At 39.4% G+C, this 22,038-nt stretch overlaps 1 protein-coding gene across 7 annotated transcripts in view; it reads right to left on the bottom strand.

The window, feature by feature from the left end:
* ube3b (ubiquitin protein ligase E3B) overlaps window positions 1–22,038 on the bottom strand; it is a 61,328-nt gene that overhangs the window by 32,128 nt on the left and 7,162 nt on the right. For 5 of the 7 annotated variants that reach the window (XM_069932718.1, XM_069932721.1, XM_069932724.1 and 2 more), the window contains 5 exons: window positions 19,366–19,534; window positions 13,236–13,356; window positions 12,390–12,449; window positions 2,655–2,759; window positions 1,830–1,926 (listed from right to left, as the gene is read on the bottom strand). In XM_069932718.1, the coding sequence (XP_069788819.1) occupies window positions 1,830–1,926; window positions 2,655–2,759; window positions 12,390–12,449; window positions 13,236–13,356; window positions 19,366–19,526 (544 nt within the window). In that variant the 5' untranslated portion in view covers window positions 19,527–19,534. Of the gene's footprint in view, window positions 1–1,829; window positions 1,927–2,654; window positions 2,760–12,389; window positions 12,450–13,106; window positions 13,183–13,235; window positions 13,357–15,806; window positions 15,892–19,365; window positions 19,535–22,038 lie in introns of those variants that run through there. The other 2 variants (XM_069932722.1, XM_069932723.1) reach the window with 2 other exon arrangements.

Raw genomic sequence — 22,038 nt, 5'->3', positions numbered from 1 at the left:
AGGCAAGAGTGTTAGTCTCAGCTCTGATCTGCTAGGTGACTGCAACACCCATCTAGGTTCAAACATGAAACATTTTGTCTTAAAACAAAATACTGAAATACACAGCAAGTCAGGCAGCAGGAAGAAAGAATTAACATTTTAATTCAATGACCTTTCATCAGGATGTTGACCTGCAATGCTAATTCTGATGCTCTCACCACTGATACTGCCTGACCTGCTAAGTATTTTAATGTTTTTGGTTTCATTTTCTAATTTCCAGCATGAACAGTATTTCATCTATAAACAATTTGTAAATGGATAAAACACAAGATGTCTGATGCCTGCAGAATTGCCATCCAGTATAAATCACTAGTTTCAAAAGGAGAAAATTGGAAAATAGTAAAATATATAAAGTATATTTGTCACAAAATACTTAGTACAATGAGAAGTGTTCTTCTGCAAACAGACCAACAGGTTATCTCTAATGTTCATACAGCCATATATAAAGTATAATTTGCAGGGTATAGGATTACAATGGAATCAAGCAAAGATAGCATGAAAGTAACATTACGGACTTCATTCAGGAGCCTGATGGCCGTAGGCAAAAAAAAGCAAACTATCTTTAAACTTGTTGGTGCATCCTCTCAAATTCTTAAGCCTTCTCCCTGATGGGAAAGAGTGCATGGCCTTTAATCAGCAGCAGGAGATGGAGACTGAAGTGCAAGAAGGGGGGAGAGAAGTTGGTGTTCTTTCCTGCATCTTCTGTAGCTTCTTCCCATCTTCAGCAGAGCAGCTCTCATGTCATGCTATGATTCTTCCAGCAAGTAGGTTTTAATGTTGCACCTGTAGAAGTTGTTGAGGGACAAGGGCAGCAAGCTGAACTTTCTTCTTTTTTCTTCTGAGATAGTAGAGATTTTGGTGTACTTCCTTAATCATCGTGCCAATACAATTGGCCCAGATCAGTATTTGGAAATATTTATTCCCAAGAACTTGAAGCTAACTCTCTTTTGAATTCAGTGAACAAGTGGCAAACTCTGCCCTCCCTTTTGAGGTCAACGATCATCTCTTTCATTTTAATGATGTTGACAGATATTTGTTATCTTGGCTCCATGCCACTGGATTCATCTAATCGTTATTTAATACCCTGCCCACTCCAGTGGTGTCATCAGCAAATTTGAAGACTTAGTTGGAATGGTATTTGGCTGTACAGCTGTGGATGAAAAGTAAGGGAGTGAGTACACATCCTTGATGAGCACCAGGGTCAAGTCTGATTGTGGAGGTGATGTTACTCCCCATCTTCACAGATTGTAGTCTGATACATTGGAAGTCAAGCATCCAGTTGCAGGGGGGTGGGGAACTGAGGCCTAGATCCTGAAGTTTGCGAACGAGTTTGCCAGGGACTATAGTAATGAAGCCAGTGCTTTAGTGTCAACAAGATCATATTTTGTATTTGTAATTGGCATGTTGCTTCTTACTTTATTGTCAAGAAATAGAAGACAACGGTAACAATCAACTATACCTATGTAGCATGTTCTTGATTTCAATTCTGCTGATAGGAGAGTGCTTTGCAAAATTCCAGAGAAATGTCAAATGGTATAAAAAAATTAACAATAAATCCTATCACCTGCTGAGTTTCTTTGAAGTACTGATACAAGTCTGGTGATTGAAAATGTGCAGATCTAAGATCAAAGAGAAAGTGCAAGGGCAGAAATTCTGAACTTACAGAAAATTAAATGGGAATGGATTACTTAAATCAAAAATCCAAAGTACAGAATGCAGCAGATTAAAAATAGTCTACTTATTTTCAACATTTCAGGAACAGTAATGATGCCACATGTTTTGCCACTGACCTTTCCCCCTCAGTATTTTCCAGTTTGAGGTATCTGTAAATGTTATCAGCATGGTGAGATACAATGTGATGAATTTGGAGTCCTGCAGAACATCTGGCTGTAAAAAAACAAAATATTTCAAACTATTACTTTAAAAAAAAGAGTAACAGGACTTCAAGCTACTCTACATTTTACTGAATCCTTGGGGGCAGCATTTCTACAGCCTAGAAAAAAAAGTTTAATTGCATTGACAAAAACAAACGTTAGCTGATGTTTCATCCATTTTTAGTTGCAAAACAACAGCAGTCATTCATTCAAACAAGTCAATGGTATTGTTACTGCACCTTTATCCCCAACATAAGATTGCATGAGTACAAGTTACAAGCTTGGTGAGCAAGGGAACAGCTTTTAAAAAAATAGTAGGAGCATTTAGCTTAGAGGATCAGAGGGATGTCCTATAAGGGAAAAACGGAGAGGAATTCACTGTCATTAAATGCTCTGGGTTACAGTTCATCTGATTAAGTCCAACCAATTTTGTTAATTTTTTTTCATTTACTACGTGGTGAAACACTAAAGTCTGCAGATGTTGTGATTGTAGTAAAAACACAGAAGTGCTGAAGGAGGTCGGCAGGTCATGCAGCGTCCATAGGAGATGAAGATATACATCTAACATTTTGGGCCTGAGCCATTCTTCCAATGGGGGAGGGAAGAAAGGGCAAGGGAGGAGCCAGGTAGACAACGGTGGACATGGATAGTGGGCTGAAGAGCCTGTTAAAAGCCTGCTTGTATCAGTCTCGGTTTACATACCCTCCTCTCCATTCAGTTTCAGTTTTGGATTTCATTTACCTTCAGTTGCTTTAGAAATTCACAGCAGAGCCAAAGTAGGTCTTTTACTTGTTTGATCCATAACAGGGTAAGATCTTTGGAGAGTGCTATTGAGACATACCATACCTAGAAAGAAATGAACAATTAAGATTTTAAATAGAAATACAATTCTGTTCCACATACAAACAAATTACCTACACTATTCGCATCATATTCAATGTTCTTGGCCTATAGAATTTCAGTAATGGGCAAAAAGATGACTGTAGGAAATGTTCATATTATCCCAATTTGAATTCAGGTACATATCCAGTACATGATTACAGATTTTCTCATTTTCAAATTGAAATAGCAGTATAGTGGAAGGTTACAGACTGTCACCAGTACTTAAAACATTACATAAAAATGCTTTCCACAGGAGTAAGGTACATTGGTTTCAAGAGGATCTAAAATGGCACATTACAGTGGCGACTTTTTGCAAGCAGCTCTGACAGCAATAATCAAATCTCCTGTTTACAACTTCTAAAAATTAAACAAAAAGCATGAAACACAAAAATCAAATTTACCCAACAACATGGATGTCCTAAGATCGCTGGCAGACCTTGGAATCGGCAGTCTCCGTCGGGCCGCAAGACCTTTAAACAACTCACACAAGTACAACAGCACCACTGCGGGAGCTTTAAACAGCCAGCGATTGGGCCATTTAAACTTCACAGGAGTTGGAGACACTCAGGACATTTCAACATTGCAGAGGATTTAAAAGGACAGCACACAGATCATTTAAAAACCATGGGAACTACCAGCAGTGGATTCACAGGCCAGGTAAAGAAGACTCACCACGTGGACAGAGAGGGGGCTACAGGTCAAGCGGAGATGCCAGGACCTGAGGCTTCCCCTCCTTACCATCCTTCTGGCCAACGTACAGTCCTTGGAGAACAAACTTGATGAACTCCAAGCCAGACTTCAACATTAGAGCAACATCCGGGAGTGCTGCGTGATGTGCTTTACAGAAACATTCTGGACACAACAATGCAACAGAAAGGCTACACCCTCCATCGTGCTGAGCGAACACCAGCGTCCTTAAAAACCAGGGGAGGTAGTGTTTGTGTCATCAACAATTCATCGTGGTGCACAGACAAGATGGTCATGTCCCAGTCCTGTTCTCCCGTTCTGGAACATCTGGCGATCAAGTGTCAAACATTCTGGGAGGATGGCCATGTGTAGGACTTAAATATGTTTTGGTTGAGCTATCCATGAAAAGTATCAAAGAGACAGTTAAAACCTTAAAATCAAGAATTTTTTCACTAAAAATGGATAAAGCAAGTACCAAGACACCAAGGCAGCAAAAAAACAAAAGATGAGGAAGCTTCTACTCAGCCAAGAACATTGAGCAAAAGCCCGAAAGGGAGCAGCACAAGAGTGGCCTCAGAACCAACAGACCCCGGCAGAGCTGGAGAGTCAGAACAAGAACTAAATGAGAAAATTGAAAATTTGTGCAGGCATCAAAACCGCTATGAGAGACAGGTCAGAGACTCTGACTGAATTTTAATACATTGTCAAAGAATTAATGCAACGAATGACCCAAATGGAAATTGACTTGGCAAAAACACAAGCAAGCTAAAAGCTATGGAAAAAGATGAGAAAAAATGGAAATGGTCGATCTTGTCCAGCAGACATGGAGAATTTCAGCAGTCAAAATAATGTTTGAATTATTGGATTGAAAGAAGAGATCAAAGGGAGAGATGTGGTGAACTTCTTTAAAACATGGATCGCTCAAGAGCTGTGAGAAAATAAATTCAAATAAAAATGACAGATGGACAGGGCTCACCAGACCCTCAGACCCAGAAGAGCCAACAATCAGCGACCACGTCCGGTCCTGTGGAGACTTTTGAGTTAGCGGGAACAGGAGACAATTCTGGAGCAGCATATGAATACTCTAAGGAAAACAAGACTGACCATGTAAAACTCCTACTTTGATTAAGCAAAGGAAGAAGTTTGATAATGTAAAAAAAAGACAATTGCGTTCCAAAAATCTGAAATACTCGATGATATACCCTGCAACTCTGAGGGTTGAAGTAGCAGAAGGTAATTGTTGATTTTTCAAGACTATGAATGAGGTGAAAGATTTTTTTTTTTTTAAAAAAAAAAGGTTTATGAAAAAACTAAGGATACCAAATAGGAAGACTGAGAAGAATGTTTACAATGGGACCAAGTAAAAGATGAATTTTTGAACTGTCTTGTATTTATTGCTAAAAAGGAAATATTATCAAAGTGCTCATAAAGAGCTCAGGAAAGAGCAAAAACTTGGTAAAAGTGTAGCAGGGTGGAGACTCTGTTCTGGGGGGGAGAATGGCGCAGGGAGGGGAGCATCTGTTAAAAAAAAAAAGGCGCTAAAGGGAGGGGTTCTTTTCTCAAAAGATTCCGCAGGGTTTTTTCATGGGTTTTCGGGATTTTCTGTTTACGTCACCATTAGGGCCAGGACATTGTATGTGCTTCTTAAAGGGGAAAGATCACTGTTATTTAAACAATCAAAAAGATTTCACTGCCAAACAATATTTGTTTAAAAATTGGTATGGATAGAATGTTAAAGTTTATTAGTCTTAATGTTAAAGGGCTGAACAGGAAGAGAGTCTTGGCACACTTAAAACAATTAAAGGCAGATGTCGTCTTTCTACTTAAGAGCACAAATTATTTCTTATACAAAAAATCTTAAAAGAGAATATACTACACAATTGGATGGTTTGGAGAAAAATATAACAAAACTGGAAAAAGAAAATCAAAGAACGGGGTTACAAGAAAAATATAAACTATTTGAGAATAAAAAACTGAGATAACATCACAATCGTATAGAACATAAAAATTATATTTAAAAACTAAACAAAAATAGTGTTAGATCTGGCACACAAAGTCTCATCTTGGCAAGTAAAGGCAGAGGAGTCATCAAAGATAATAAATGGAATCAAAAGAGGCTGATATTATAATATATAATCAAAAATAATTAATATTTTTAGACAATACTATACAAATTAGAATTATTAAGAGTCAAAAGTGAGATGGACGATTTTTAGTGAATGTAAAGCTTCCAAAACTAGAGGATAGAGAACAGGTCAATTTAGATGCCCCTTTCACAAGAGAAGAAATTGAAAAAGCTTTGAGCACTTTACAACCTAATAAATCTCTGGGGAGGATGGGTTCCCGCCCGAGTTCTATAGACAATTTAAAGATTTGCTGATTCCTCTTATGGTGGATGTACTGGACCAGGCAGTGGAGATTCAGACTCTCCCAGAATTTTTTCAACTGCTATAATTAGTGCTACCGGAGGAAAATAGAGACCCATTAAAAATGTCATCATATAGACCTATAATCACTTTTGAATGCTGATTGTAAGATACTGACGAAGGCAGTAGCCAATAGATTGGGACAATGTCTGCCAAAATTAATACATTCAGATCAGGTGAGATCTGTTAAAGGAAGACACTCATCAAATAGTCTGGGCAAACTATTTAACATAATACATATGGCAAAATCAAACTGAATTCAAGTGTATAACAGTCTCCCTAGATGCACAAAAAGCATTTGATCATCTAGAATGACCTTTTTTTTTAAAAATTCAAAACACAGGAAAAATTTGATATAGGTAGAAAGTTTATAAACTGGATAAAATCTCTTCATCATAAACATCAAGCCAAAATTATAACTAATAATCAGATGTCAGCGGTTTTCCCCTTGTGTAGATTGAGTAGACTGGTATGTACCCTAATCCCAGCGCTTTTTATCCTCGTGATTGAACAGCTGGTGGAGATTATAAGGAGAGATCTAGATATTAAGGGCTTCAAAGTTGAACAAGAAGTACATAAAATTAGTTTATTTGCTGATGAAGTGCTATTATACCGAGTCCTTGATAAAATTACAAGCAACATTAGAAAAATATGGAAGAGTTATAAAATTATATGGAAGGTTATAAAACAAATATGGATAAGAGTGAGATAATGCCACTGACGAATTTTGATTGAAAGATATCAAAAAGCTAGTAGATTTAAATGGAAGAGAGATGGAATCAAATATTTAGGAATAATGACTACAGAATTTATACAAATTAAATTATATACCTTTTTAGAAAAAAAAAGAGAAAAGATTTACAGAAATGGAAAGACCAGCCGATCACTTTAGTGGGAAGAGTAAATTGTATTAAAATGAAAGTGTTGCCAAGATTACAGTATCTTTTTCAGTCGCTGCCTATTGCACTACCTAAAAATTTCTTTAAATTATTGAATAATTATATAAAGCTATTCCAATGGAATCACAAGGTGACGAGAATTTCACTGGAAAAGCTAAGATGGGATGAAAAACTGGGAGGACTTAGGCTTCTGGATCTTAAGTAGTATTATTAATCAGCACAAGCAAGATTTTTATAATTCTTCTTTGAAAAAGATAGTTCCCCACTTGGTTCCGAATGGGATTGAATTAATAAGAGAGGGGACAGTGAAGGACTTTATTAATAAGTGGAATGTTAAGTTGATAACAAAAAAGATGGATAATGCTATATTAATATACATGATTATAATATGGCAAGAAATCAATGAGGGTATTGAAAAAAAAAGCAGGTATATCACTAAGAATATCATTATGTAAAAATGTGTTGGAACCATAAATCTGGGCGACAAAATACTGAACTTTTGATATGATAAAGGAATATGATGTATTGATGATTGTTATGTGGAGGGATCTCTTGCATCTTTTGAACAACTATGACATAAATATGGTGTAGCTAATTGTACTTGGTTTTCTCCAGCTCAGATTGTTTTTGGGAAAGATGGAAGCCAAATTTAGTCTTATCTGAAATTAATGAAATGGAACTAATGATTTGGCTGGGGAAACAACCAATTGTACTCCCCAGGTTTACAAAGATCGAGAGAGAGAGAGAGAGATGGGAGTCGAACCTAGGTGTTGCAATAGCAGAAAGATGTGATATGATTAGTGTTCGGATAGTATGACATCAATTATAAATGAAAGATTTAGATTAGTTCAATAAAATTTTCAACACCACAGAATTTGCATAGATCAAAATCTCAAATATCGGAGCTGTGTTTTAGATGTGGGACAGAAACAAGAACATTTTTACATGTAACATGGTCATGTGTGAAGGTGAGACTTTTTGGCAGGATATTACCAAAATATTAACAAGGATAACAGGGGTGGCCTTCACAGATGACCCAGAGCTTCATCTTTTGAGCAACTTTATTGAAATAAGCATTAAATTAACAAACTTACAAATTTCATTTGTTAAAATACCCTCAGCAGTGGCTAAGAAATGTATTGCAATTACTTTTTATGGTCAATATAAGTGTGAGCCCTGATGGTGTGTGGATTTATATTATGAATAGGGTGGGGATGGGGGTGTTTTGTTTGTTTTTTGTCATGTATCTCCCACACACACACACACACACACACACACACACACACACACACACACACACACACACACACACACACACACACACACACACACACACACACACACACACACACACACACACACACACACACACACACACACACACACACACACACACACACGTTCTCAACCTTGTTCTTTCCATACACATGCTACTTTAAGTAAACCTTATGCCATCAGTGCTCTAAAGGGATTGCTTTAGGTGGTATGTGAGTGGGAAGGGAAGGTTGAAAACCACTGCTCTAGACCCAATTGTTGCTGGAATATTTTGCTTGAAAAAAAAATTGTAATTGGCCCATTTCCTTTGGAGTTCTGAAACCATGCACATAATGAGTCAACTAGGTACGATTAAAAGAGTGATTTTCAACCTTTTTCTCTCCACCCACATACCACCTTAAACAATCCCTTACTAATCACCGAGCACCTATGGAATAGGGATTAGTTAAAATGGTACGTAAGTGGAAAGAAAAAAGGTTGAGAATCACTAATATACATTCACACACATACTTTGATGTTGAAGAGTTTTCTATACATATTCATGAAAAAAAAATTTAAAATTTTAAAAAGGGTGAATCTTTGCAAGGCGTCAGGCCATGATGGCATACCTGACAGGAAACTGAAAATCTGTGCCATCCAACTAGCCGGAGTGTTGCTTCAAAAGAGCATCAATCACCCCAGTACCCAAGAAGAGTTTTGTGGGATGCCTCAATGACTACCACCCAGTAGCATTAACTTCTACGGTGATGAAATGCTTTGAGAAGCTGGTCATGGCCAGAATTAACACGTATCTAAGCAAAGATTTGGACCCACTGCAATTTGTCTATTGTCACAATCACTGGCTCTCCACTCAGCTCTGGATCACCTCGAAAACAACAATTCATATATACGGCTGCTCTTCATCGACTACAGCTCAGCTGTCAATACCATTATTTCCTCAGTGCTGGTCAAGAAGCTACAAATTCTATGCCTCTGTACCCGCTCTAAAACTTTCTCATTGGAAGACCAGACAGTACGAATTGGAAGCAATGTCTCCTCCTCACTAATTATCAACACAGGTGCACCCCAAGGATGCGTGCTTAACCTCCTGCTCTACTCAATGTACACCTATGATTTGTGCTATGCACAAGTTTGCCGATGACACTACAGTTGTCGGCAGAATTACAAACGGCAATGAGGAAGCGAACAGGAGGGAGATAGATCAGCTCGTTAAATGGTGTGACAATAACAACCTCGGGCTCAACATCAGCAAAACCAAGGAGATGATTGTGGACTTCAGGAGGAAGTCAGGGGAACACGACCCAGTCCTCAGAGGGCTCAGTAGTGGAGAGAGTCAAGAACTTTGAAATCCTGGGTCGCAACATCTCCAAGCATCTCTTCTGGAGCCTCCACACTGAGGCAAACACAAAGAAGGCTCGCCAGCAGCTATACTTTGTAAGGTGTCTGAGGAAATTCAGAATGTTACCGAAGACTCTCGTAAACTTGTACCATGGAGAGCATTCTGGCTGGTTGCATCACTGCTTAACATGGAGGCGCCAACTCTCAGAACAAGAATAAACCCCAGAGGGTTGTTAACTTGGCCTGCAACATCACAGGCACCAGACTTCACTCCATCAAGGACATCTACATGAGGCAGTGTCTTAAAAAAGTAGCCTCTATCCTCAAAGACCCCACCACCCAGGCCATGCCCTTTTCATTCTGCTTCCATTGGGAAAAAGGTACAGTAGCCTAAAGACGAGTAACTCAATGGCACAAGGACATCTTCTTCACCACTGCCATTAGATTCCTGAATAATCAATGAACCATAGTCATTGCCTTACTTTTCGTGCACCATTTAAAAAAAATATATAGCAATGTTGTAAGATGGTTATAATATGAATGTTTGCTCTACGACGCTGCTGCAAAACACCAAATTTCATGACTTGTTCATGACAATAAATCCCGATTTTGAATTGTTGTTTTTCTCCACTATAGTCACTGGCTTCAGTGGAGTAAATAGAACAAGTATGAGAGTTTATTGTCATGTACAATATACAGATTGCATTTGTGAATATATAAATAAATGGATAAATAAATATTAATATTTTCAGTTATTACAAAGAAAATGTTTCAATACTTCAGAAGGATATTGTTGAGCCCAGAGGACTCCAAAAACCAGCAGAAACAGAACTTCATCAAGACAATGGTTACTTAAACAAATGTTATTAATTTTCTTCAATATTTAACATTACTATTAACTTAACCTAACTCGATGGTCTTCAAACCACCCCTCCTATTCCATAATTGCTCTGTGATTAGTAACTTAAGGTGATATGTGAGTGGGAAGGTTGAGAATCTCTGCTCTAGACCCAATTGTTACTGAAATATTTTGCTTGAGAAAAATTGTCACTGGCCCATTTCATTTGGAGTTGTGAAACTGTGCACATAACAAGTCAATTATGAATGATTAAAACAGTGGTTTTCAAAATTTTTCTTCCCACTCACCTACCACCTTAAGTAATCCCTTACTAATCACAGAGCACCCAGAGGAATTGCTTAAGGTGGAATGTGAATTTTGGGGAAGCAGTTTGAAAACTACTGACCTAACTTAATTCCCTTCTAATTCTAGGCACACGTGTACATAATGTGCATGTGTTCAGGAAAGTTCTTGGTTTCATTCACTTTTCACTTCTCCAAGTTCACTGGTATCAGCCAATTTCCAAACTGCACAGAATTTAACATTTATGATCTTCACCAGGCTCTGGTGCTTTAACTTAAATTGTTACCGCAAAGTAAGGCCTTTGTTAGTTTCAGAGAGAGATATTCATTGTTCGTTGAAGGAGATCAGCTGTGTGTTCAATCAGCCAATTCAGTGTCTTGCCGGAGAAACTTGCTCCCGCATGGGTTTTCCAAAAGATAACCTCTTCTTCCAGGTTACCACAGAGAGTTTTTATTTTTCCCCTATTTCAGGAGAAACATATTAACCAGGCACATCCTCTTGTAATTGACTACAAGGCTTTAGAATAGGCTGATCTCAGAACTCAAAACCCATCTTCAAATGGGGTCTTATAGCAGATTTGCAAAACTTGCAGTTTCCAACACCTCTTCCTACTGTAAACTGAAACAGCCTCCCTCTCTCTCCAAAGAGAATAGCATGTTTTTGTCTTCTGTTTGCAAAACCACATGACCCCTATTAGAAAAGCAAACTTCAACCAGACTTGGATCGCTGGCACTGGCAAAAAGATTAATCAATTTCTGAGCCTGGACATCTGTTCCTTTAAAGACAATAGTTCATTGCAATTCCACAATACCAGTCCAATTAACACCTACTTCATCAGCATTCTTCAAAGTCATTGTAAACATGGAGTCTCTGCTTAGGCATAGCTCTTGCGTTTCAAATGAGATGTCTTTTGTGAAATGTTACGGAGATGTCTGTTGAAGTGACCTAGACTAATACCTAAATTAAACCCCCACAATTTATACCTTTCAAAGATATACCTTTCAAAGGTTCCATTATTGTCACGTAATACTACATTTAGAATGTAACATGCATAAAATTCTTTAACTTTTGTCTACCGTAAGGCAAAGAGTCGCCACTTTGTTCAGTGCCTGGTTTTAAATGAATACAGTTAAGGTTGGGGTAATTTGGAGAGGTTAAAGTCATGATAGTTTGATGGCTTTTGGGGAAAAAAAAACTATTCTTGAACCTAGACGTTGTGACAAGAGTGAAATCCACAGTTACTTAGTTCTCAGTTTTTATGGGGAGGTTGGTAGCTCATGGAATGAGATCTGCATGCCACAACCTGAATACCATGTATAGTTCAGGTCACCATGTTACAAAAAGGAAATGAATGCCCTGGTGAGGGGAAGAGGAAATTTGCAAATATGTTATCAGAATTTGCAAACTGCAGCACAAAGGAAAAAGGATAACTGGAGAGCTGAGAAAATACTTAATTAAGCTGAATTAAAAATGAGGAGGGAATTAATTTTCTTGATAGAGGTATCAAAAACAAAGGATCAATGAGAAAAATGAAGATTACAGTGGACAGGGGACTGAAAGAATGGTAGAGACAAACATACTAAACACACAGAGGGTATTTGGAGGTGTCCTTGAAGAAATCTCTTTCAGGACAAGCATGGACCTTCTCTTTGCGGGTTATAAATTTTCTTTGATTCTAAGAAAATGTCAGGAATCCCATCTGATTGGAAAATTAAGGTGATTCTGCTAGTCAGTACAGTTGATTTCCCCAATATTTATTAAGCTATTAGAAATACATTGAATAAGTAATACTTTACAGATTAGAAAACCATTTCTGAGACTTACTAACCTTGGGCTCGTTATCTACTTCCATGCTGTTAAGGATACAGCGACATAGTTTCTGAAGTCTCTGAAAAGGAACAACATCATTACTGAAATATCTTGTTTTGACATTTCAAAACTATGCAGGTTATGCTCATGAACACATACTGACCAATTACCCAAGTTACCGATTTCTATGAAATAAGGGAGATCAAACTTTCAAATGACTAAACCATTTTTCAAGTTTTATAAAATCAAACTATACCCAACAAGTCAATGGCCTATCTGATATTTTGTAGAACAGTTAAGAAAACCATATTGGATTCAGCTATGTGTCAGACTAAGTAAAGAGGAAGGAGGTAGATATTTTTTGAAAACTGCATTCCAATAAATTTTACTGGCACAAAATTTTAATTTAAAAGAATAAATTGAAGTTTAAAATTCCAGATTATTTGATTAACCGAATTCTATCTGCCACAATGTGATTTGATACCAAAGTTCCAAATTGTTAGTTCTGGCTGAATTATGGGTCTATTTATTAAACCATTAGAGTGAATTTGATGATCTACTCAACACCACAATTTCAACATTGGATCAAAGGAATCCAATTTCCAGACAATTTGTAAAATCCTAACAAAGCTAACTAAAGAAATTCAATACTTCTCAATGTTGTCCCTACGTCTGTCATTAGGTTAATAATGAAAACATATTTTAAACATTGACATTTAAAATGTGAAATTCCCACCTCAGTCCTCAGATTAAACTCTGGCCTTATTATTGTCTCTCAGTCAACTATAATCTTCTGAAGAGGTCAAAACTAGATAACTTCCTGTCTTTACTTCTGGTAATAGTTAGTCCCAGCCTGTCCAGTTACCTCTTTATCTTCTTTCCCGTGAAATACAAAGAGCAACTTCCTTGCTATTTTAAATATAGCGAGTGCACTTCTTTTTGATAAACAAGTTTCATTGATGTCAAAAAAATTATCGATTTCAAGTCTGTAAAGGCAACATTAGTAATTAATCAACATTGCTGATGTTTCAAAAGAGAAAATATGAAGGCATTCTTAAAATATCACAAGTTTTTTTTTTAAAAACACCTAGATGAAAAGATTCAGATTAATACAATATAGAAATTATGTCTGTCAAGACAGCGATTAAAATAAAACAGTAACACTGAAATAACTTCACTGTATAAAGCATCATCCGTGGAAAGAGACAGTAGCACTATTCAGAGTGATTCCTAAAAACCCACCATTCAGGACACCCAGAGGCAATCGTGCTTTTAAAAGACAGACTGTTTTTCTGTGCATGTCCATTTGTCATTTTCAGATTATTAGTTGAAGTCAGCATGTAGACAGCACAACAACAAACAATACATGGATTCTATTCATCACTTACACATACAATTATCATTAAGCAATTATTGAACGGGGAATAGGAACCTTGAACATAGAACACTACAGCACTCAGCCCTCGATGTTGTGCCAACCCATATATTCTTTAAAAAAAATACTAAACCCTCCCTACCCTGTAACCTTCTATTTTTCTTCTATCCATGTGTCTGTCTAAGAATCTCTTAAATGGCCCTAATATTTCAGCCTTTACCACCACCCCTGGCAAGGCATTCCAGGTACCCACAACTCTTTGCATTAAAAAAAATGTATCCCCTAAACTTCCCTCCCTTCACTTTTACACATGTTATCTGCTGTTTGCTATTCCTGTCCTGGGAAACAGGTTGCTGGCTGTTCACCCTATATATGCCTCTCAATCTTGTAGACCTATATATTAAGCTCCTCTCATCCTTCTACACTCCAAAAAGAAAAGTCTCAGGTCTGCTAACCTTGCCTCATAAGACTTATTTTCCAATCCAGTAATATCCTGGTAAATCTCTGCACCCACTCCATAGCTTTTGCATCCTATAATGAGGTGACCAGAACTGAACACAATATTCCAAGTGTGGTCTCACCAAAGGTTTGTAGACTTGCAACATGACCACTCTGCTCTTGAACTCAATCCCCCTATTAATGAAGCCCAGCATCCCATAGGCCTTCTTAATTATCGTATCAACCTGTGCGGCAACTTTGTGCAATGCATGGATTTGGATCCCAAGGTCCCCCTGTTCATACACTCTCTTAATCATTAAACCTGTAGTCATCCTTCTGGTTTGTCCTTCCAAAATGCATTACTTCACACTTACCCAGATTGAACTCCATCTGCCACTTCTCTGCCCAATTCTGTATCCTGTCTATATCCTCTTGTAACCTTCAGCTCAATCCACAATTCCTCCAACATTCGTATCATCTGCAAACTTACTGACCCATCCTTTTGTCTCTTCATCCAGGTCATTCATAAAAATCACAAAGAGCAGGGGTCCCAGAACAGATCCCTCCAGTACTCCACTATCTGCTTTCTACCTGCAAGCCAATTTTTTATCTATACACCCAAGGATGGATCCCATGGCTCATGACTTTCTGAATGAGTCTCTCATGGTGGATCTTGCCAAATGCCTTGCTAAAATCCATGTAGACCTCATCTACTGACCTACCCTCATCAATTTATTTTGTTACCTCCTCAAAAAAACTCAATTAGGCTTGTGATGCACGACCTTCCCTTCACAAAGCTATTCTGACTGTCCTTGGCTACTTTTCCTATAACTCAGTCCCACCAAGGCCAATTACAATGATCTCTGTTGAACTCAGTTAATTCAGGGATCAAAAACAAGATCTACTGGTCTGCACAAGTTGCACTACACTGCATATTACTTTTAACCTTGGCTTTTCAGGAAGTAGTCATGCGTTGATTATGGTTTATAACTATGATTTGAAAATAAATGTATTCGGTTTGAAAAGCTATTTGAGGACAAACCTACATGGCTCAAGTTTAACTACAAACAATTGGAGGGAATTATTCAAAATTCCTTTATTATTTACATAAACACACAAAATTTAATCAACCTCCTGCATTCTCACAACCTCTGCAGCCACACAGCCAGTGGGGGAGAGTTTCTCGTTCAGAACCTCCAATACAACCAGGAAGCTGATTTTACTTCAATAGATGCACAATTTTGTGAGATTCTAAGGCTCTCTTAATTGAAATAACACATCTATGGATTTTTTTTTTCTTGCCCATCTTTTCCTTTTGAGTAGGTTGATTATATCTCATATCCTGCTTCCTGCCAAATGTTAAATGTTCTTGGAAGAATATATTTATTATCCACTCTAATTGTTTTTAAAGTGTGTTTATTTGTCACAAAATACCTAATACAGAGAAAAGGATTCTTCTGCAAACAGACCAACACGTCATCTTAACATTCATGTAGCCACGTAAAGAGCACAATTTACAAAACACAAGATTATAATAAAAAGGAATATCAACTAGTCACAAACAATGAGGGTGGAGGGGGGGGGGGGGTTATTTTGTGTTATGTTCTAAACTGTATTCACTACCTCTTGTAGCTTCTTCCAAGCTTCAGCAGAGCATTTCTCATGCCATGCTGTGATACATCCACCAAGTATACCTTCAGTCATGTACCTGGAGAAATTGAGGGACAAGGGGAACATACTGAACTTCCTTAGTCTTCTACAAAATTAAAAGCATCAGCGCACTTTCTTGACTTTCATATAAATGTGCTTGTCGCAGGTCAAGTAATTGGAAATATTTATTCCCAAGAACATTAGCGTGGTGGTTAACAAGATGCTTACAGCACCTGTGAGCCAAGTTTTGAATCCTGAACTGTCTTTAAGGAGTTTGTGCATTTTCCCCAGTGTATGCATGGGTTTCCTTCAGGTGCTCCATTTTCTACCCCCCCCCCCCTCCCCCCTCAACTGTATTTGGAGAAAGAAGGTTAATTGGGATATTTGGGTAGCACAGGCTCATGAGCCGCAAGGGCCTGTTACCATGCTGGATGTCTAAATCTAATTTTAAATATTTAATAACAACTCTTTATACTTCAGCACCATTCATATGGCAGGAGGTGGACCTTGGCCCCCTCTTCTGAAGTCAAGAATCATCTCCTTCATCTTATTGATGTTGAAAGGGAGGTTGTTATCTTGCCCCCCAGACAGTGAACTTTCAATCTCTTTCCTGTATTCATCGCATTGTTATTTGATATCCTACCAACTACTGTGATGCCATCGGCAAATTTGAAGATGAAGCTGGAATGGTATTTAGCTGTATGATCACAGGTGCAAAGGGAGCATGGTAGGGGTCCAAGAAGAAATCCTTGAGGAGTGCCAGTGTTGAGTGTGATGGTGGCAGAGATGTTGTCAAACAGAAACTTAAGTCAATTGTTAATGGCTGTTGACATTCAATAGTAGGCTGCAACTCATTCATCTCTTCTGCATCTTTTATACCCTTGTACAGAAGTACCACCATTTCAACTACAACTTAACTAGTATTCTGTGGCAGAGACAAACCCCACAATGCAGATTGGAAATATTTTTTTGTGTTGAGACAGAACAATCCAGCATGTTAAAACCTGAAAACTCTGTGCTGAAGGGCAGGTTGTATCTTTAGAAATATCTTCATTGATAAGGGAACAGTACTCTTTTGTTGAATGTTCTTGAACTGATTAGAAAAGTTACAGTAAAGTTACATTAATCTCCCTCGCTTGGAACTTTGGTGGTGCCAAACCAACAGGGTTTTCTGGATTATATGGTGTTATTTTATTAATAATTCAATACATTTTATTTCAGTTTATAAAAACTGTGATAGTAAAATTTCAGTGAAGACACATTAGACTGCAAAAGCTGGCAAATAATGCTTTGATCTCAGTGGGTCAAACAGCATTTTAGAGAACCTGGCCCATTTCAAGGGAAACAGACCCAGTGCAGCAGCTGCTAGAGACACACAGAAACACACCACAGGACACAATGGAGGTTTCAGTTGAACTGTTTATTTGAATTTCGCGCGCATCCCTTTAAAGCCAATGGGATCTCTTCTCCGCGCAGCGGTGATGTCATCACGTTGCCCGGGGTGCGAGCTATGGCCTAAGCCATGAGGCAATCAGTAAGCCTCGCCAGCGCGGCGATACAAGCGGAGCCAGTTCGCTCCAAGAGATGTGTGCCACTACACAACACCCCCCCCCCCACCCCCAGAACCAGCTTACGCATCTCGCCACTTGGGCAGCCGACCCCTCTGCTTAGATTGGGCCATCTCCACAGGTTGGTCTAAGTCCACGTGCACCGGCTTCAGTCTGTTGACCATGAATAATTCTTCCCTGCCCCCAACGTCTAGGGTAAAAGTCTTTCCCGATCAGAGGACCACCTTGTATGGGCCCTCGTACAGGCGCTGCGGGGAGGGGCTGGGGTCAGATGCGGGCCACAGCGGATGAACACGAACTCCGCTGAGGGCAATTCCTTGGGGATGTTCGCCGGGTGTTTGCCATGGTGGGTCGGTGGTGGGGGTGCCAGCGAGGCGAGCCTGTTGCGGAGGTCCGCGAGAAGGGTTGGGTTCTCACCTCCAGGTTCTGCGCCCGCTCCAAAGAACTCCCCGGTAGTGACAGCGGTGCACCATAGACTAGTTCCACAGATGAAGTCTGGAGGTCCTCCTTCAGAGCCATTCGAATGCCAAGCAGAACCCCATGGCAGTTCATCTGTCCAATTGGGTCCTTTGAGCCTTGTCAGGAGAGCATTTTATTGCCAGCTTTTGCAGTCTAATGTGTCTTCACTAAAATTTTACTATCACAGTTTTTATAAACTGAAATAAAATGTATTGAATTATTAATAAAATAACACTATATAATCCAGAAAAACCTGTTGATGCGATGGAAGCGCTCTATGAGTCCATTCGCCTGGGGATAACCTGTAGTGTGGTGAAGCTTGATTCCCAAGTGGTTTGCCAGTTGCACCCAAAGGGCGGAGGTGAACTGGGCACCCCTGTCACTGGTCATGTGGGCTGGAATACCGAACCGGGCGACCCAGTTAGTGAGCAGGGCTCTGGCACAGGACTCGGCAGAAGTGTCTCTGGTGGGGATGACTTCCGGCCACCTCGTCTTCCGGTCGACCACAGTCAGGAGGTAGCAGGAGTCCCTGGACACCAGTAGGGGGCCCACTTTATCGATGTGGATATGGTCAAACCTCCTGGCTGGCAGGTCGAAATGTTGTATGGGGGCTCTGACATGGTGCTGGACTTTAGAAGCTTGGCAGTGCATGCAATTCCTTGCCATCTGGGCTACTTGTTTTTTCAATCCATGCCATACGAAACATTCTGCCACCATGCCCCAGCACAGCGTCTGCCACACACCGACGTGATTCAAACACGCAGCCTTCTGATCTGGAGTCAGAGCTGACCTGTCTGAGATGAAACTGCGCGTCCACCTGCCAAACTATGTGTGAGGTCGATGGGTCTGGTGTGGTGGTGGGGGGAGGGGGGGGCGAATTTCACAGAGACAGTGATGATCACCGTCAAATCCATGGTTGGAGACCAGATAACGTCTGGTCTCTGCGGGATCACCAATGTAGCAGCTGCTACACACACAGAAACACACCACAGGACACGGTGGAGGTTTCAGTTGAACTGTTTATTTGAATTTTGCACATGCCCCTCTAAGGCCAACTGGAGTTTCACCCTGCGCAGCGCTGACGTCATCACATTGCCCGGGGCACGAGCTGAGACCTAAGCCACGAGCAATCAGTAAGCCCCGACGGCACCATCTTGCTGCAGCTGCCCCGCCAGCACGGCGATACAAGAGATGTGCGCCGCCACACCAGCTCATTTAAAATGAGCGCCAGAACACCAGGCCCTGGCAAGAGGGTACAGAACACAAAAACAGGATCTGGCTGAGTGGAAGGTACAGATAGCAAGCCAGATGCCAAACCATTGCGATTCCTAAATGAACCAGTTATCAGAATTTTATTGTCACTTCTGTTAAGTCCTTTACCATTTTAAATTTTAATCAGGTTTGTTTTCTAATATAGCATGATACAATTGTTCATTGTATATACAAAATAAAATGCAAAAAAAAATCTATAAAGTGGTATGATGAAAATACTTTTAAAAATTGACCTGATTTTTTTGAGCAGCCGACACCTGCAGAGGTACCTCCTGACCACAGCTTGAATCTGAATAGTTGCCCGTTCACGTTCTTTCTGTCCTTTTCTCTCTTCCCGAGCTGCCCGGGCCTTGTCCAGGAACTGTGTTTTGGAGGTTTGTGTCGTGCTAAACATTTTGGCTCCTGTGGAGAAGGTGACAAGAGAAATTGACATTTTTTAAGAAAATATATATTATTAATTTCTTTCTCCTCTGAAGCCAATCACAAATGCTTAACAGTGGCACAAGAAATTTAAGACCAAGATTATTATTGATTCACATCATAACATTAGCTGCCTCTTGAATGAATACTCAAACTATTTTCCACGCAAAGCCTCATCATTTCTGTTATTGTTGAATAAACCCCCAATAATATTTTTATACCCACTGTTTCTTCCACCTAGAACATGATATACTTACAACCCTTGCTCATCAGGCACAATACAATTTAAGAACCACAGAAGTAAGATATAAGTATTGCTGTTTTAAATAGATTTAGCAGTAAATTTCACACATTGGTTTTGCTCAATTCTCACGGAAAGCACCTTGACTGGAAACCAGAACCTAACTTATTAATCTGATTTCTCTATATGCAAAATGTCTTAAAGAGATTCAATCCAATATAGAACTTTTATGGACACAAAAATACCAGCACAACCGGAGCTCAAATGTAATGGCAGATTACCTCCAGGCCAGGCCCAGGTGAAGAGTGAAGAAGGTTCTCAGATACAAACAGAATCAAGATGAATTGAGAAAATGGATGCCAAGGAATGGAATTTAGCTGACGCATGTGAGGTGTGACACTTTGGCAAGTTAAACCAGGGTAAGGACTTGCACTGTGAATAGTATGCCATGGAGGGTGGTGCCGAACAGAAGAACTTAGGGGTATAGGTAGATCATTCATGAAGGGTGGAGAAGGCAGCATTTGATGTGCTTGCCTTCGTCAGTCATGACATTGAGTGCAGGAGCTTGGAGTGTTGTATGCAGTTCTGATCACACAGCTATAGGAAAAATATCATTAACCGAGAAAGGATGCAAAAAAAATTCACGAGAATGTTACCAAGACTGGTGGTCTTTAATTACAAGGAGAGCCTGGGTGGGCTGGGAATTTTCTCTTTAGAGTATAGGATAACTGAATGAGTCCTCAGAGAGCTTTATAAAATCTGGAGGGCAAAGGAGGAAGGGTAAATAGTAAGTACAGGCATCTAAATCAAAAGGGCATAGATTTGAGGTGAGAAAGGAAACATTTAAAAGGGTCCAGAGGGGGAACCTTTTTCCACGTAGAGGAAGTGATAAAGCAAGTACAACAACGTGAGATATTTAGACAGGTACATCGACAGGAAAGGTTTAGCAGGAAAACGGGACTAGCTTGGGCAGACAACTTGGGCTTGTCGCTGAACTGTAAAACTCAATGCAGATTCTGGTCTACTTTACATAATCCATTATTTGTACAAGAACAAAAAAATTACTGTGGATGATAAAAATTAAAAACAAATAAAAATGCTGGAACTACTTAGCATAATGTACAAAGAATCAATGCTGCACATTAATGACCTCTTGAGAGAAAGATCTTTATTACAAACAAAGTTTTCATTCTTCACTTTAGGCCATAATCCCTATGACATCGGTGCTCTGTGATTAGTAAGGGATTGCTTAAGGTGATATGTGGGTGGAAAGAAAAAGTTTAAAAACCACTGTTTTAATTGTACTTAATTGACTTGTTATGTGCAGTTTCATAACTCCAAAGGAAATGGGCCAATGACAATTTTTCTCAAGCAAAACATTTCAGTAACAATTGGGTCTAGAGCAGTAATTCTCAGGAAAAGATTGAGAACCACTGGGTTAGGTCTTGATCATTGGTTCTCAACCTTTATCGGTCTAAGACCCACCTGGCTTGCTATGGCCCGCTAGTGGCAATGACTGAGCAATATTTTCAAGTCAAAGGCAGGTCTGTAAGAAACAGCTTCTAATTTAAATTATTTTATTTAACTTTTTTAAAGAACAAAAAAAAAACATTGTAAGCATACACTGAACATAAAAACTCCCAAGCTCAAGCCACTTTAATAAGACCCCTGTTCCTGAAGTTTCCTCACTAGTTTCCACATCCTCGGTTTTGTTGTAGATCACGCACAGCTGAGATCTGCCTCCACTTCAATACAGTTTCAATCCTTTGTCTTCAACTGCAGTTAACGTCGATGATGCACCATCAATTACTTCAAAGACTAGAAGTTGTAGAGAAACTGATCAGCTTTTATTAAAAATAGAATGGAGGTACATCCATGATGGTTGACTGTCCTGGACTGAGGAGGGAGCTGTGGCACACTCACCGTTATTCAGGGGTGAGTGGGAGAAGCCTCAGGCATAGTCAGCAAGGGGCATGTCCTAACACATCTAAACATACATAATGTTAACCACATTCACCCCTTGTTTTAGAAAGAGTCTGGCAGGGTGAATTTAATTAAATGTACTTAAAAATTGAGTCTTTTGGGTGGTCTGGTCTGCCGCTGCAACCATCATAGTAGTACCAGCGGTGACGCAGCTGTTGAATCCTGGACAGTCTGGAACACCTGTACATTGCCATATTAGTTTGCTTTGTGGATGCCTGACGACCAATTTGATAGGTCATCTCCTAGGGCAGGGGTAACATGC

This window comes from Narcine bancroftii, chromosome 4 (assembly GCF_036971445.1).
Source record: "Narcine bancroftii isolate sNarBan1 chromosome 4, sNarBan1.hap1, whole genome shotgun sequence".
NCBI classification, from domain to species: Eukaryota; Metazoa; Chordata; class Chondrichthyes; order Torpediniformes; family Narcinidae; genus Narcine; species Narcine bancroftii.
The sequence above is the reverse complement of the archived record's forward strand: the minus strand, read 5'-3'. Positions and strand labels throughout refer to the sequence as shown.